The sequence below is a fragment of the Aegilops tauschii genome, chromosome 3, assembly GCF_002575655.3.
Source record: "Aegilops tauschii subsp. strangulata cultivar AL8/78 chromosome 3, Aet v6.0, whole genome shotgun sequence".
Classification (NCBI taxonomy): domain Eukaryota; kingdom Viridiplantae; phylum Streptophyta; class Magnoliopsida; order Poales; family Poaceae; genus Aegilops; species Aegilops tauschii.
This window is the reverse complement of record NC_053037.3, coordinates 374,349,334-374,364,516: the sequence shown is the minus strand read 5'-3', so window position 1 is coordinate 374,364,516 and position 15,183 is coordinate 374,349,334. Positions and strand designations below refer to the sequence as shown.

At 41.1% G+C, this 15,183-nt stretch overlaps 1 protein-coding gene across 3 annotated transcripts; it reads right to left on the bottom strand.

The window, feature by feature from the left end:
• Positions 1 to 1,641: 1,641 nt before the first annotated feature.
• Positions 1,642 to 13,911, bottom strand: LOC109732392 (zinc finger protein BRUTUS). Of its 3 annotated transcripts, none has more exons than XM_045234881.2 (14): positions 13,711 to 13,911; positions 11,117 to 11,326; positions 9,064 to 9,258; positions 8,626 to 8,981; positions 7,786 to 8,011; positions 7,533 to 7,701; positions 6,195 to 7,436; positions 5,493 to 5,664; positions 5,193 to 5,414; positions 4,498 to 4,635; positions 3,205 to 3,439; positions 3,054 to 3,113; positions 2,210 to 2,281; positions 1,642 to 2,135 (listed from the first exon to the last, which is right to left on the bottom strand). In XM_045234881.2, the coding sequence occupies exons 2-14, from the start codon at positions 11,135 to 11,137 to the stop codon at positions 2,001 to 2,003; spliced, it is 3,243 nt and encodes a 1,080-aa protein (XP_045090816.1). In that variant the 5' UTR covers positions 11,138 to 11,326; positions 13,711 to 13,911; the 3' UTR covers positions 1,642 to 2,000. The 3 variants fall into 3 exon arrangements, with proteins under 3 accessions (XP_045090816.1, XP_045090815.1, XP_020147157.1); XM_045234880.1 differs by lacking the exon at positions 13,711 to 13,911 and adding an exon at positions 13,606 to 13,647; XM_020291568.4 differs by lacking the exon at positions 13,711 to 13,911 and adding an exon at positions 12,311 to 12,778.
• Positions 13,912 to 15,183: the final 1,272 nt, after the last annotated feature.

The window sequence follows — 15,183 nt, the reverse complement described above, 5'->3', positions numbered from 1 at the left end:
ATTGAAACTTGGTCAGTGGGCATCCAGTGTGGCCTACTTTTGATGAAAAGTTAAAGGGCCCAATTCTCAAAATTGTTTGAGACACTTCATTCACAAAAAATGTCATTTCTGGGACTTGGAAAATAGATTTTTTTTTTTAATTCATAATTCCTCTGGCAACATTGTAAACAGTGTTAATACCCATAGTTGTACCAAATTTGGGCATGTTCTCATGGAATATGCCATGGCAATGGGCATATGCCTTGAAATCCATGCAAGTTCCTACTAGATTGGCCATTTTATGAAGGTTTTCTTTTCAAACTTGTTGTATTGTAAGTTTATGATTTTTTCCGAGAAAGTATTGCACATAAGAAGGCTAAATGCAAAGGGATTTGAATTTTCAAGGTTTTTTCCATTTTCTTTGATTCTCTCAAAATGGGGTCAAACTTGCAATGCTGACCATTCATACCAAACGGGTTGGAATTTGAACTTTGGTTGTCCCAAGTTCATGCACCGCCAACATTGGAGCATAAAATGATTTTTGTCAATTTTCAGGAAAAAAAAACTACATCACACTTGTAGTTCAAATTTGGGCAAATTCAGATAATTGACTAGAAGTATCCTAAATGGATGGAATATAGCAATAATGCTCTCAAATGATTTGAAACTTGGTCAGCGGGCATCCAATGTGGCCTACTTTTGATGAAAAATGAAAGGGCCCAATTCTCAAAATTATTTGAGGCACTTCATTCACAAAAAATGTCATTTCTAGGACTTGGAAAATGGAAAATTATTTTTAAAAAATAAATAAATCATAATTCCTATGGCAACATAATAGCCATAATTATGCCTAATTTGGGCATGTTATCAAGCAATTTCAAATACTAGATGATAAAACATTCAGACCCCGGCAGTATACCGAACTACTGATAATCGTTGGTTAAAAAACACATGTAGACACACTAGGTCTGGCGCTAGCGTTGCTCTATAAGCGGGTGGTCTCGAGTTTGAGTACCCTTCTTGGCATAATAGGAAGCATCTTTTTTATCGCCCATTTTGCTCTGGGTCCACGTACGACCGTGCAGCCGCTAACAGTGGGTGTCCCACTCGTTAGTAAATTAGCCCACGCACATCCCAGAAAAAACTTAGCCCACATACAACGTTGCGGCTGACAAATGGGCTTGTAGGGCGTGTTCCACACGTCAGTAACTTAGCCCATGTACAAACACGACAGATAGGCCCGTAGGTGGTGTCCTACGTGTCAATAACTGAGCCCACCTACAACCGTTTTGCCGCTGACAGGCGGTGTCCCACGCGTCAATAACCATGCCATGTAACAGTCAAAGCATTTGACCCAACGACAAACCCCTGTTTGGGCTTTTGTAAGGGCAGGCCGCGCGTAGAGGCCAAAAATGAGGACTACAAATGAGCATGGCAAAACTGAGGGCTAAGCAATGAGGGGCATGAAAATAGAAATCCCTAAGATCTTATATTATGGGACGGGCGGAGTATTCTTTATATTTGTATACAGTCAATCATCTTTAGAAAGATGGAATAAAAAGGAAATTTGCTTAGGCAGGATTCTCACCCATCCAAGCAACCGAAATTGAAATATTTTGAAGAGAAGGTTAAAATGATACACATTTCAAATAGCTATGTATATTTTTACATGAAATAGCTGTGTATATTATGAACGTAAGAATCTTGCTCGAAAATGGTCTTTCGGAACCGTTGAACACAGAAGGCAGGACTGTCGGTATTTGTGTACAGGTACACTTGTATACTGTATACTTTGGCATGGATGCTAAGCCTTTAGTGCAGGCAGGATGCACCTGACAGGATGAAGGTCAGGCTCATGTCCATTTTTACAGATTATAGCACCAGACCTAGTAAATTGCACGCTATGCTTGACAAAAATGACTGGCTATGGGATGAAAAAATATGGTAGCTATTCTACACAAGGTTCTGTAAGACTATATTTACAAAAGACAAAAACTAAAAAAGAAAGAATATTCCCCTCGCTAGTTCGGGGTAGAACAATCTGCCGTATCAGTTTTGATAACTCTGGTATTGTAAGAACCACAGGAGCCGCATTTGTGGTACAGCCAATGAAACTGAGATCTCCCTTTTCTTTCACAGTCATTACAAAGAATGTCCTGCATGAATAGTGCAACAGAACATAAATACAACAGCATATGAAAATAATGAAACAAGAACAGAACGTGAATACCTGACACCTATCGCGGTATTCCTCCGGAAGCTCTTCAGCAGCCAACAACGCATCAAGCATGCCAAAGTACACCTGTACATAGACAAATGGAGAAATAAATATTAGTTCAGTAAGAATCATGTACGTGCTTACAAAATTTAGACAAGCAGCTCACAACCCACACTCCAAGGAATAACTAACCACAGAAGAACATCAGGATGTCCATACTATTCTGAGACTACCATGGTAACTTTAAAGTATTGGATAAAATAGTTTCACGGCAGCTAACTGATTGGAAGCTAGATCTCAAACAAGTCAAAACGAAACTGGCAGTTTTCAATTGGCATCTCATATAATGGCAACAATTTAAAATGCTTCCTCTTCTTTTTTCAGATACCAATACCACTGAAGTTTGTCTACCATTACATTCAGTCACTCAACATGACTCGAGCAAAATGTCCAGACTGTGTATTCCCCAAATACCAAAACAGTCTTCATTTTGCATTTTAGGAACGAGTTTAAATAACAAAACCACAAGTAAATTCACCCTCAGGCGTCAGGAATCAGCATTGTATTGTCCCTGGAGAATAATCATACAATACAACTGAAGAGATAAAACATTTGATTGTGTACTCTCGAATGGAGGTACAGGCTTCCGGTATCAAAGTAATGAAAAATGTGTCTGTTTCAAGCTTTATGAAACATCACTTATCAGCTAGTGGAATGCCCTCTAGATGAAGAGCAAAATAGGAGAAATAATAGTTTTCACTAAGACATGAAAACACTCATGGGACTCAAGATGAAGATTAACTTCATTGACATAAATGCAAAGATTTGCAATGCCGTAAAAAGTAATGCAGCTTACCGCCATATCTCCCAAGGATTTGCAGCAGATAGGACAAGTGTAGTGACTGCAAGTGTATGCCTGGGGTTGACAATTGTCAGAAGCATTTGTGACAGCCAGTAGCCAGACATATATTATCAGAAAAACAAATTATTATTTTACTTGCTAATACCTGAAAGCAAGCTGAATGCATGAAGTGACCACAAGGAAGAGCTCTAACTGCCGCGCTTGATGTGAATAGGAAGTCACAGCAGATTGGACAGTTTGTCTCTAGCCCCTTCTCCCGACATTTGTGTTCTGTTAGTTTCATTCCAAGGCAGCAATTGCACTTCATGCAATGGAAGAAATCAACACCAAGACCTTTACCAAGACGACACAGATTACAAAACGGACAATGGTACACAGTCCTGTAAAATATCCCAGCATTAGTAGGGGCCCAATTGCTTGCCATGGAAACCCAATTGCTTGCCATGGAAACGCTATTTCAATGTCCAATGTAAACTATCACACAGCATGGCCACTTGGGAAACCAACAGGTTCTAGCTTGTGTTATTGCATTTGAACAACTGAGCACAGCGTTGGCGAAAATAACCCAAGGTGACATCCAAATATCTAAAAGTTGAGCAAACGCGGCATTGTTTCTTCTTAAGTAAGGGTCTGTTAATGCAATTTTCATGATGAAGCCAATTAGTAAGTATACCTTGTGGAAATCAAAAGCTAGGAGAAACAAACAAAAGTATCTCATTCTCTGACAACTTACAAAAAGTGTGGAAGATTAAAGCAATCATGGACGTCGAATCCCTCAGAGTCATTTCTCCTAACACTGGCCAACTTTTAGCTTAAATTCAAAAGGTAGTACATTCGACAGACTATTTTATTTACCGATGATGACTATTCATTGGTGAATGGAACTGGTTTGCACTAATTGTTCCCTTAAAAGTAATCATGGACATTGAATCCCTCGCTGTCGTTTCTCCTAACACTAATCAACTTTTAGCTTAAATTCAAAAGGTAGTACATTCGACAGATTATTTTGTTTGTTTACCGATGATGACTATCAATTGGTGAACGGAACTGGTTTGCATTAATTATTTCCTGTTGTAAATATCTTATAAAACTAACGACAGTAATGCTGGTTATGCTGCTCTATCAGACGTACAAAACTTTACTCAGATTTGCATGTGGGCTAGATTATTACTGACTACAGATACATACAAGTCTTTTTATATGTACATCCGGTATGTATCAGATATAAATAATGTCAATGGCAGTTTTTGATGTAATCTAATCCGAATTTGAATTTAAATTTGGACGTGGAGGTGGCTACATATCAAAAAAATACATAGAAACTAACACGTAAACAATAATTTGGGACAGTTGTTCGATGGCCCAAAAAATTCGAAATCCCAGTGCCAATTATATAGCAGAGAAAGTATGACCTTTCAATGACGTTGGCTAATGTTACCTTTCGTCATCAAAAAATTTGCAGATATTACAGTAATACTTTGCCATGGATAGTCCATTGCAAGATGGAGTTTGGCAATTCGGACCGACAGGTTGAACCTTCAGGCATAGCATGCACATCATCTCCTGTGTTGCTTTCCTACAGGCAGAAGTAATGTTGGCACATTTACATTTTGATATGATTGCAACCGTCTAGAAAAAAGAACATACACTAGGGAAGTCATTTCTTTCTTTTCAACAACACAAGAAACTATACTCACTAGTCCTCATTTTTATATATTATAGATTGGTGAAGCACTGCCACAGAATTCTGAACGGTAATAGCGATAAATAGAAAGGTCAAGGAACAGAAAACGTATCAACTCAGACAGAACTGATGCGTATTTGTTCATCTGAGCAATGCAACCACATATGAACAAGCAAAGCCAACAAAGCAAGAAAAGGGATAAATAAGAAATCAATTGAAATATGAATGAAATAACCAATCACAAAATGTAGGAACTTTATGCTTTTTATATGAAGACAAAAAACTGCATGTATATCTGTTTCTTACGTATCTTTTTTTTTACTAGAGCTGATTAGCAGTTTGAAATTGGGTTTACAGAAAACAAAAAGCAAAGCACTCTAGTATGATCAAACAATAGAAATACCCTTCAGGGTAACAAGATAAGTGTTTTTGCATAATACAGAATTCACCTTTCCATTGTATGGTCGCTAACTTTATCATGGCAGAATCTGCATGTAAAGAGCTTGTTACAGCAAGCAGCAACAAGCTTACAGTTCCGTTTGTAGTGCTCACAACCGAATATTTGCTTCTCCTGGTCACGATAAGAAGAACAACATCCAGGTATACCGGCACCTTCACTACACTCTTCTGATCTTGGATCCGGTAGCTTTTGCTGAGCAGCTATCCAGCGGCTAAGGTACACATGTGTCAATAAAATTCTATTAATATATTTCTTAACAATTTATTCATTGAAATATCAAGATGACAACCTGGTCATGAGATTTTGGATTAGATAGGCCTTTCGCCTTGGATCAAGTGTTGGATCCCGTGAAACCTTTCGAACCTCTGCCTCAAGTTCACTCTGGTTCATTCGAAATATGTCCTTCCAGCCAGGCTTGAACATCTGGTCATTCTGGTCAAGCTTGTCTTGTGAATGACTGTCTGTAAATGGCAAATTATAGTTGTCAAAGAAAGAATCATTGGAAAGGAAGGAACCCATTGTAGAACTAGTTCTGATCAAGGTTTTTGAGTCGCGACTTGGCGAGTCGCCGCGAGCCCTGCGGCTCAGCGTATAGTCGACGAAAGTCGCTGTATAGTCGCCATAAGTCACTGTATAGTCGCGAGTCGCCCTGATTTTTGGAAAACGACTTGGCGATTAGTCGGCGACTATACAGCGACGCAAAAACCATGGTTCTGATACCGGGAATAAGGGTCAAACATGCATCAAAATGTGTCATCTTGTATTAGAATAACACCGGTTAGGCAACAAACTATTTTCTAAGTATTCTGATAATACTGCAGTTTTTTCAACTACTACCTCCGTCTCGGTTTATTGGTCACCTTCCTATTTTGTGCCAAAATTTTGACCATAGATTAGACTAACAAACATGGTATTAACACATGGGGCGCACTGCAGTTGAAAACATTGTTAATTGTAGAGGGCAAAGCCATAAGAGACCAACAGCACAAACCTTCCGGAATGGGGGATGTCTCTGACGAAGAATCAGATGGTGTTGGAACTCCCTTCCACCACTCATTTAGCCACTCACCGAACATTGTGTTCTTAGTTGCTTGCTTCCATGTATCCAGCATCTTGTTCTGTTCTTCTTGATTAAGCGCTGATGTAACCCAGGGTAGCATTGATTGGAGAACCTCAGCACCTGTTGTACCAATTATACGACCTACAAGCTTATCCTGTTCCTCGACCGAAAAATGTTTATCAAACAATGGCCACAGCTCAAGTTCTTCTCTGTGGACATGATTAGACAAGGCGACCCGGATAGACTTGCACATTCCTTGAAGCTTCGTAGCAAGCTCATTGTACTTTCTAGTCGAATCAATCACATTAGATGAATTCAAATAGTGTTTCTCTGCTTCATTCGCTTCAGTATGTGGCTGGTTCAAGCTCTCATGTAGCTGTGAAAGCTCACAGAGAACATTAGATATATCTTCAAACAATTGCTCTTCCTGCTTGTGGTCAAGAGTGTATGAATGGCTCACATTGTGCAATGGCTCTCGTGATTCTAAAGCAGGAAAGACAATTTCATCCTCAGCATTGCTGTGCGCCCTATAAAGACCCCACAATAAACGAAATCTTCCAATGAACTGGCGAAGGCAGGATTCATCACCATCGATGAGCTTTCCAGATTCAACATCTAAGTACTCCAAATCCTTGCGAATCGCCTTGTGAAATTTGAATATGGTATCAATTGGTCTTGAAATGCCATCAGAACAAGACAATGCTGTATCTGTGTCCCATGAAAAAAGGCTTGAATATAATGAGGGCGCAGAAGAATTGTATGACAGGGAGAGAAAGGACTTTGCAGAAGCCAGTGAACCGATGCCAAGATTGCTGGTGTCTACTCTCAACCCAGGAATACAACAAGGTTTTTTGCTACATGGACGTGCTACAGTGTCAGTAATTTGAGAGCAGTGACTTCCATTAGTACCAGGAACAGATTCTGCATCATTTCCTCGCTTGCCTGGCCTAGAACCATTTTCATTTTCCAGATGAAGAGCAACATCTGCACTGGTACGTGAAGCACATGGGCAGAATGATTGACATTTTTTCAGCTCTTCTACATCATCCAACAGGCATCTTGCTGCTCCTGATGTTAAGCATATATATTCTCCAGAATTGGATTTATCCTCTGAGCGAGCCTTGCATGCCCAACCAGAGAAAAGAGTGACCAATGCGGTGTCACATAATGGTGCTGTTTCACATGAATCTTTCAGCAAACATTGAATTCCCAATGAAAACTTCAAAACATAAAGACAGGAACTTAAAATAATCAGAGTAAGGAGATGACCTGCCAAGCGCATATTCTGAAGAAAAGAAGATGCCTCCTCATCGCTCAGTTTTGACACCAACCATGGTAGAACACGTTCCAATAGCTTCAATGGCATGACACAAAGACTTCTGTATAGAAGTTCCCTTTGCTTCTCAGGAGAGAAAAGAACCCTAGCTTGGGGAAGCACCTAGGTAAATTAAACCAAAGATGACATTCTAACAGACAAAGCAATAATTCTAGTGGCCCAGAAACATCACTATGAAGTACTAACCTTGGTTTCTTCGTTACAGAAGTGTTTCTCAATTGCCTCCATGATCTGATCAGCATGAGAACACAATTCAGAGTAAAACTCTGCTGCAGTTGATTTTGCTCCTGCCATTTGGATTTGCTGAATTAAGCATCTAAAATTGTTAAATCGACGTTCTTCTTCAGCATGCTCCAGCACGAAGGACAGCTCACTATTGACTGCAGGAAATACAACCTGATCCTCGGCGATACTGTAGATAATAATAAAAAATGCAACAGGTGAAATTAAAGAAGGTACATAGTCTACTTTCAGAACGTTCTGTTTTACCGGTGAAAGGTGTCAAAAAAGAACCAGGAGAAAACAAGTTCTAGTACACAACAAGGTGTGACTAGCAGGACACCAGTACATGCACAGAAAAATATACCTTTATGTACAACAAAACAATAATACATATGTGCAGAACTCTTCTCAGTTAAACTGTTCCTAAATTTTAGGAGAATTAGCACGTTTGTTATACTGCTTGCTCAAGTGTTTGTAATCACCCGTACCATGCTAGGATAAAGAAAATAAAACTCATGTGTGTAGCAAAAGTGCAAAAGCCATCAGTGCACCACAATGTCAAAAATAGTGCATAAGCCACATAACTGCCCAAGCAACAAGCAGGGTATGTTAAACAAGGCAGACAGTGTAACACTAAAAATGATGAATGGGAGTGCCAATTATGTATATTATTAATAACAAACAAATGGTATACTAAATGTCAACTTGCATAGAAAAGCAGCATTGAAAAGGAGTGTATATACCATAGTTGCACAATAAAATCTTAAATTAAAGTGTGAACAATTGAAGATTAAAACTACATACCTGTGGAAGATGCACACATCTGCAATAAACTGAAGTCTCGCATTGAAGGCTGATATATCAGCAAAATCTCCAGACTGCTGCATCCTTCTTGTCTCCTCTGCTATATCATTTAGTTCTTTACGGATAGCATTATGCCAATATAAAATCTCATCTATGGGGTGCCTGTCAGCCTGACCAACATTAGATTCTGTATGCTTTATATGCCCGACTTTAGACTGTTCAAGTGGATAAATAAGTTTCTCCGCTTGAATAACAAAGGAAGCATCCTTGCAACAATGACTTCTTTCCAAATTATCACTGACAACACTCTGTGCCACTTCTCTTGTTGCTTTCCCTTCGATCCAAGTGAATACAACCTTCACAAATTTTAAAACTCAAATTTAACAGGACACCAAGCAAGTTATTGCCAGAAACTGTAAAGAGGCGCAATTGTGAGACCTGTTTAAGAAGTTTCTCTTCAGGAACTATTTTAAATAAACAGTTACGAATATCCTGATGCTCGTCAGATGAAACAGAAGTTGAGAGCCACGGAAGGAACTCCGCCAGCATATTCACAGGAATGTTGCATAAGAACTGCCACACTAAATCCGACTGCTCTTCGTATGAAAATTTCTTGGTAAGCAACGGGAAGACCTAGAAAATCAGATGATCAGACACCAATAGATATGAAATATGATCAATCACGAACACCAAATATCTTGAGTAATCACACCATCTAGATATGATTTTAGAATGCAGACACCACAACAAATACATGACCATGCAAAGCGCGTAATCCAAAAAAAATAAAATTGCCACATTTTCTGAACTCCCAAAGATCTAGTTCATGCAAGTTAATATCGCAACCCAGCTGTCCCACTTGTTTGTCTGGATTATATTAGTCAAACAAACAATTAGTCCAAGCTTCTGATCAATGATGGGAAGCCTCTTTAGAGTGCAACAGCAAGGGATACAAGAACAGACACACAATTTTATATTTACTAAGTGGAGGCTCCCTTCAAGCCACCACACATTTGCCAACATCATCAGAATTAGAGTAAATTGCACTTTACACCAGGTAGATTTCCACTTGTGTCACCTTGCAGCAGTCCCCTGCATAATAATATTACACTTTGCACTTGGTCTCATATGTCATTTTTGGAAAAATCAGGGGGGGGGGGGGGGGGGGGAGCATAGGTTTGTGTTGTGGGACACACATGGATTTTGGCTTTAAAGTTAGATGTATATGCACCTAAAAAACTGAGACAGAAGACAAAGATAGGTAAATAATTGTATATATGTACCCTACAGTGCAGATCAAAATTCAAAACAAAGTGAAAATCCCAATTTAGAGATAGATGTATATACAAAATACTCCTAGTTTCATCATGAAAAGAACAAGGCTCCTAGTTAAGAATAATTTCAAAAATATCAAACATTAAAGCATACATGTGACCATGCAAGATAAAATGAGTAATTGATGCCAATCATAATGGTAGGATCAAATTTAAAATGTAATTGAATTTACAACTGCCATTTATTTCAGAAAGTAATATAATAAAATCCAAATCATTATGTATTACTCCCTCTGTCTCATAATATAAGATTTTTGGCAAGCTATGAAAGATTTACTAATCAGAGGCTTGCCATTAATTTACAACAGCCGGATTTCATATCACAAGATGAGGAATATTCGCTTGACGAATTAAGAGTTGTAGTAGAAAAAAGGCAATCAGATATGTGTGAAGTGTAATCAGATAGAAAAATGCACATCAATCAAATATCCTTAGAGACTCCCCTTTACGTTAAGAGGTATTTATATGCAGCCCGTGTAGGTGCATAGGTCGATAACTAGCTTATTTAAATGGGATCCACATATAAGCTAAACACTTCTGATCAGAACATGCAGTCCGGGATTTCAAAAATGCAGAATAAGAGTAATACAGTCCAAGATGCCTGCATGACACCGAGAGCTGTGTGACCCTTTAATCAGAATACAGAAACTGGCGTACGAACCCTTGGTAATGACTTAAGAAAACAATGACGATAGAGTAGCAACTAGAAGACAACATATGTCCCACTACCATCACTTCTCTGTTTCCACCTATCCTTACTGAGTATACCATAGAATCTCTCAAAATACTTAAAAGTAAAAGTTTGCCAGCTTGATTTGCCATCCTATAACTGTTAGCACTGTCATAAAGGAGATCGTGAGCATTCAAATGTTGTAAAAAGGGGCAAGAAAGTTGGACAGCCTAGTAATAAGATGCTTTTGTTAAGGACTTCTCGACACAATTACAACAAATGAGCACCTTCATAAAATGCCTAATAAGAGCATGAACAGACATTAAGAACAACTTTTGAATGGTGACATTGTCATAGAATCCACTTGCCCTAGAACAAAATTGGTTCAAACATAAGAGACTGAGCAGCATACTGTTTTCCTTATCTAGTTGGATATGAACTGCTTAATATGATAAGAGGCCGTTTAAAAAGGAAATATGCTACTGACCTGTTCTTCTTCCTTGGACATATGCTGGGTGAGGCACGTTTGTATGGCTCCTGTGCAGGATGCAAGTTCCCTCCGAAGAGCATCGTCATTTTGTATATCAAGTTGTAATAAAGCAAGAAGCTGGGTAAAGAGGTCATTTTCGCCTTTGTGCTCTAGAGAATACGTTCCAGCGACATTCTTGACTCGAATATCAAGTGCTGGAAAGATAACCTGCAATAGTCAAAACAAAAAAGTATGAGCATGTTTTAGTACAAAAAATACGATATGAAGAACTCATAACTAATCTGCGCAATATTTCTAAAAAGCAAAGCATAAACAATGAAGCATTAGAAAGATAGATTGCCAAAATAGATTTGAACAAGCAGCTATGACAGCTCTTCCCATGAAGAAAATGGTCAAGGTAAAAGAAGTTTACAACAGCACTAATGTTTTTGTGCTTCAAAACAGAACTTCTATTTTTGCAGCATTTGAGGGAAAATAGGACATCAAGGTGCATTTACTTGTCAGTTAGATTCTCTGCCACTAAACAATAGTGATGATCTATTATCATTCTGCAGGGTAACAAGATTTAAGCACAAAAGTCTTGAAGGACCTGACCTCCATTAGACCCTGACTCTAACAGATTGAAACTAAGAAAGCTCTATCCGACTCGATCCGTTAAAGTACGTTGTGCTCTAATGAAAGTGGGAAAACATCACCATGGAAGCAAGAAAGAGAAGGCCTCACATGATGATGTCAATATCAAAATTACCATTGTGGTTTCAATTGAACGGAGGCTTTTGTATCACGGCTTATACAACTTGGGCATCACCTCCTTATGTCAACATCAGAAGCCAGAAGGGCAAAAAGTGTGACCAATTATTCATGTGAGCATAGGCTGATTCAGCCAAACAACCTTATACTGTCCACTGCTGCATCAAAAGCTACCCGAAGAAGATTCAACATCATGGTATGGAGTCCACCGGATTCAGATCCTAACAGTGGTCGAACGATTCAATCCCAATCCCGCCCAGCTCCTTCAGACCGAAGGGAACAATTCCGCAACTCTAAACCCAAAACAACACCAATATTCGTACGCGCCCACGCATCTCCATAGCCCATACCCAAATTCACAACCGGCTACAGGGGGATAAAACAGAGGAAAACGAAATGCCTCAAAGAAAACGGAGCTCTGCAGAGGGGCAGCGGCCGTACCGCGTCCTCGGCGTCGCAGTGGTGCTTGTAGATGTTGACGAAGAAGCGGCAGCGCTCGGCCAGTGCCCCCACGTCGCCGGCGCGCTCCGTGGCGAGGCGCACGGCGGCGCCGTGCAGCCCCTCGAGCTCGGCGCGGATCGCCTTGTGGAAGTAGAGGAATATCAGCATCGGCGCCTCGGCCGCCGACCCCGCGGCCGCCTCCGCCGCCGCCGGCGGGGGCGGCGACAGCGGCATCACCGCGGCGAGCGTCCCCTCGCCGGCCATGGGCGTGGGCGTCGCCATCCGCTGCCTACGGCGAGCCCGACGACTCCGCCACGGCTCTGAGCGCGCGCGCCTAGGGTGTTCGTGCTCGCTTCGGTTGGCTTCGTCTCAGCCTGTGGAGAGGGAAGAGGAATGGATTTGGCGTCGCGTTGGCTTCTGCGGGGGTCTCTTTCGCTCGCCGTGCTCAATTTATTTTTATTTCCCCTCTTCTTGTCCTCTGTGTGGTTATTTTTCTACTAGGAGAAGACTAGGTTGAGGAGACGCTCCTGTTCTTGTAGTTGTTTTGAAAGTATTCTCGGTGTTTGATTAGGCCTTCTAGGATGACATGCTGAAATTATTATTTTCGCCTTCTTGTCCTCTGTGTGATTATTTTCTATACCTAGATTGAGGACACGTTGTTTTTGTCCCAAAATATTTGAGTATTTGGTTAGGTATTCTGGGATAGAAAAACTGCAACTATATTATACTTCCCCCCTCCCATAATATAAGACTAGTGTGTAAAACGCTCTTACATTATGGGACAAGGGGGTACTAGATTGAAGCATGAAAAAATCAGGAAGTATGAAATAGAATGAACCCACTTGGAAGGGACTATTTTCATGGATTTGTGCCATTTGTCCTTGGGGAATGAACGTGTGAAAAACACAATGTGGGTTATAGCATTGATCAAGCATGAGCAGAACGAGGCGTGTTATTTTGGTCAAAATATATAATTTCATATTGCTAGACAATAAGAATGCTCCATAAGCGAACAATCTAATTGATCAAGGTATGAACAGTCACCGAGACTTTGGAAATTTTGTTTGGTTAGCATATGGAGTGATCATCTAACTTCAGATAAATTGTGAATCCACAAGCACCATGTGACATAGCAAAGTAATGGTACTCGAGCAACAAGCACGCACGCTTTTTAGATTGAAAATTATACCGAAAGATAAGATACCGATGAAATCTATGACTTCTTCCCGAGAATAGAGAAGATTAACTCCTTTGGCAACATCTAGAAATTCCATAAGCTAGTCACAAATCCATACCATATGACCAACAAGAACAATTTTCATGAAAGCCCGGTGATTTTGCTTGGAGTTCAGATCTACTTTTTGAAATTAGCCTGGGGGAGAGGTGGACTGTATGCGAACCGTGATGGATTTGGGAGTGTCGCCGCGGCGCGACGCACGTCGAGGGCCTTGGCGGCCTCTCGCGCTGCTTGCTCTTTCGTGCCCAACGCGTTGTTCTCGCCGCCCATTGCCTCGCCGCAAGAGACGTGGGGAGAGAAAGGGAGATGGGTGGCGCAGTGGTGGACCTATGGCAGTGTGGGTGCCTTCTTGCGTGTGCGGGGGGTGCGATGTGGAAGGGCTAGATCTGGGGGCAGTGCGGGTGCCTTACTCTTTTGTATCAGTGCGGTGTATCTCGAAGACAACAAACACGCCGCAAATCGACAAGCCGCACCCGGACTTTGAACACACGAGACCATTGTTTGGGGGGTTGGCCTACAGAGCCCACAAGCCGGACGGGGCCCACCACGCGGATGTTGCCCTGAGCGCTCCATTCCTGTAAAGCATAGTGTCTTTAAGGACAGTGCCCTTGTGTGAATACTTCATTACTTAAGCAATCTCTTGAGCAACTTGGTTTGTTCTCTTTTTCATATGATTAAACGTTGCATTTAGAACTGATAACAACTTCAATGCTTCCTATTCTCCCCGTTTCTTTCTCTCTCTCCTGCTCGTGCGTTCCTTGCCCTTTCCACCTACTCTGCCACCTCCTCTTCTCTCTCTCGGCTTCGTCGGCTGGATAGGAGAGGGAGAGGAGATTGGCCCCCCTCTCCACCATGTCTATATAGCCTCTGAGTTGGTGTCTATAGTTTTTCTTGGCTTGTATCTAGCTAGATCTTGGAGGAGACTTTCGGTGATGAGGAGTGGTGGTCTTAGATTCGTTTTCGTACCTCTGCTTCAGCACCGTCTTCCTCGGCTACTGCTCCATGAAAGTTGGATTTGAAGCCTCTACGACCAATTACTTCTCGGATGTAGTCGGATTTGGTCGCCTTCCTTTTCTCTTCTTTGGAGTTGTAGGAGATGACTGTCGGCGGTCCTTTTTTCCAATTTTCTTCTAGGTCCCAATAATAATTCATGCTGAATACTCTTAGTCATTCCGTTGCCGAGTCTTCCAGTGGAGCATATTATTTATCTTCATCTCCGGTTATCTTCTTGCACTCTCCATGTCGTTGCCCGGTGGATAACACAAGTTGGTTGGAAGCTGGTACATGTTTTATTCCCAATCTCTGGTGATGTATACTTTGAACTACAGCGATGTTATTATTGTTTTTCTCATGCGTTAGAGTGGCGTTGGTTTTTCCCAGTGGCTTCTCCTCTAGCCACTATTTGTTCTCTTCAACCTCCTTTAGAGGCCCGCCTTGCGGGTTTTCGGCGAGGTGGTCAAGTAGAGCGACGGTTGATGGCGTTCTTTCTTCCTCATGGCGGCGTTTCCCGCATCTCCTCTTCCCCTCGATCTTGCTATCGTGATGGTAGCGACTTTGGACAAGGAGATGTCATTTTGGTCCCGTACTTTGATGGTCAACGTGGCGGTCCGAAGTGGTGAGAGATGGAGGTCCAGAT

Bases quoted from the DNA above. Each gene is read 5' to 3' on its own strand.
- LOC109732392 (XM_020291568.4), bottom strand. From the start codon at position 12,592: ATGGCGACGCCCACGCCCATGGCCGGCGAGGGGACGCTCGCCGCGGTG. The intron at 5,665-6,194 runs GTTTGTGCTGTT...TGCCATTTACAG, and splicing joins GACATCCCCCATTCCGGAAG to ACAGTCATTCACAAGACAAG. The intron at 4,636-5,192 runs GTGAATTCTGTA...TTCTGCCTGTAG, and splicing joins AGCGACCATACAATGGAAAG to GAAAGCAACACAGGAGATGA.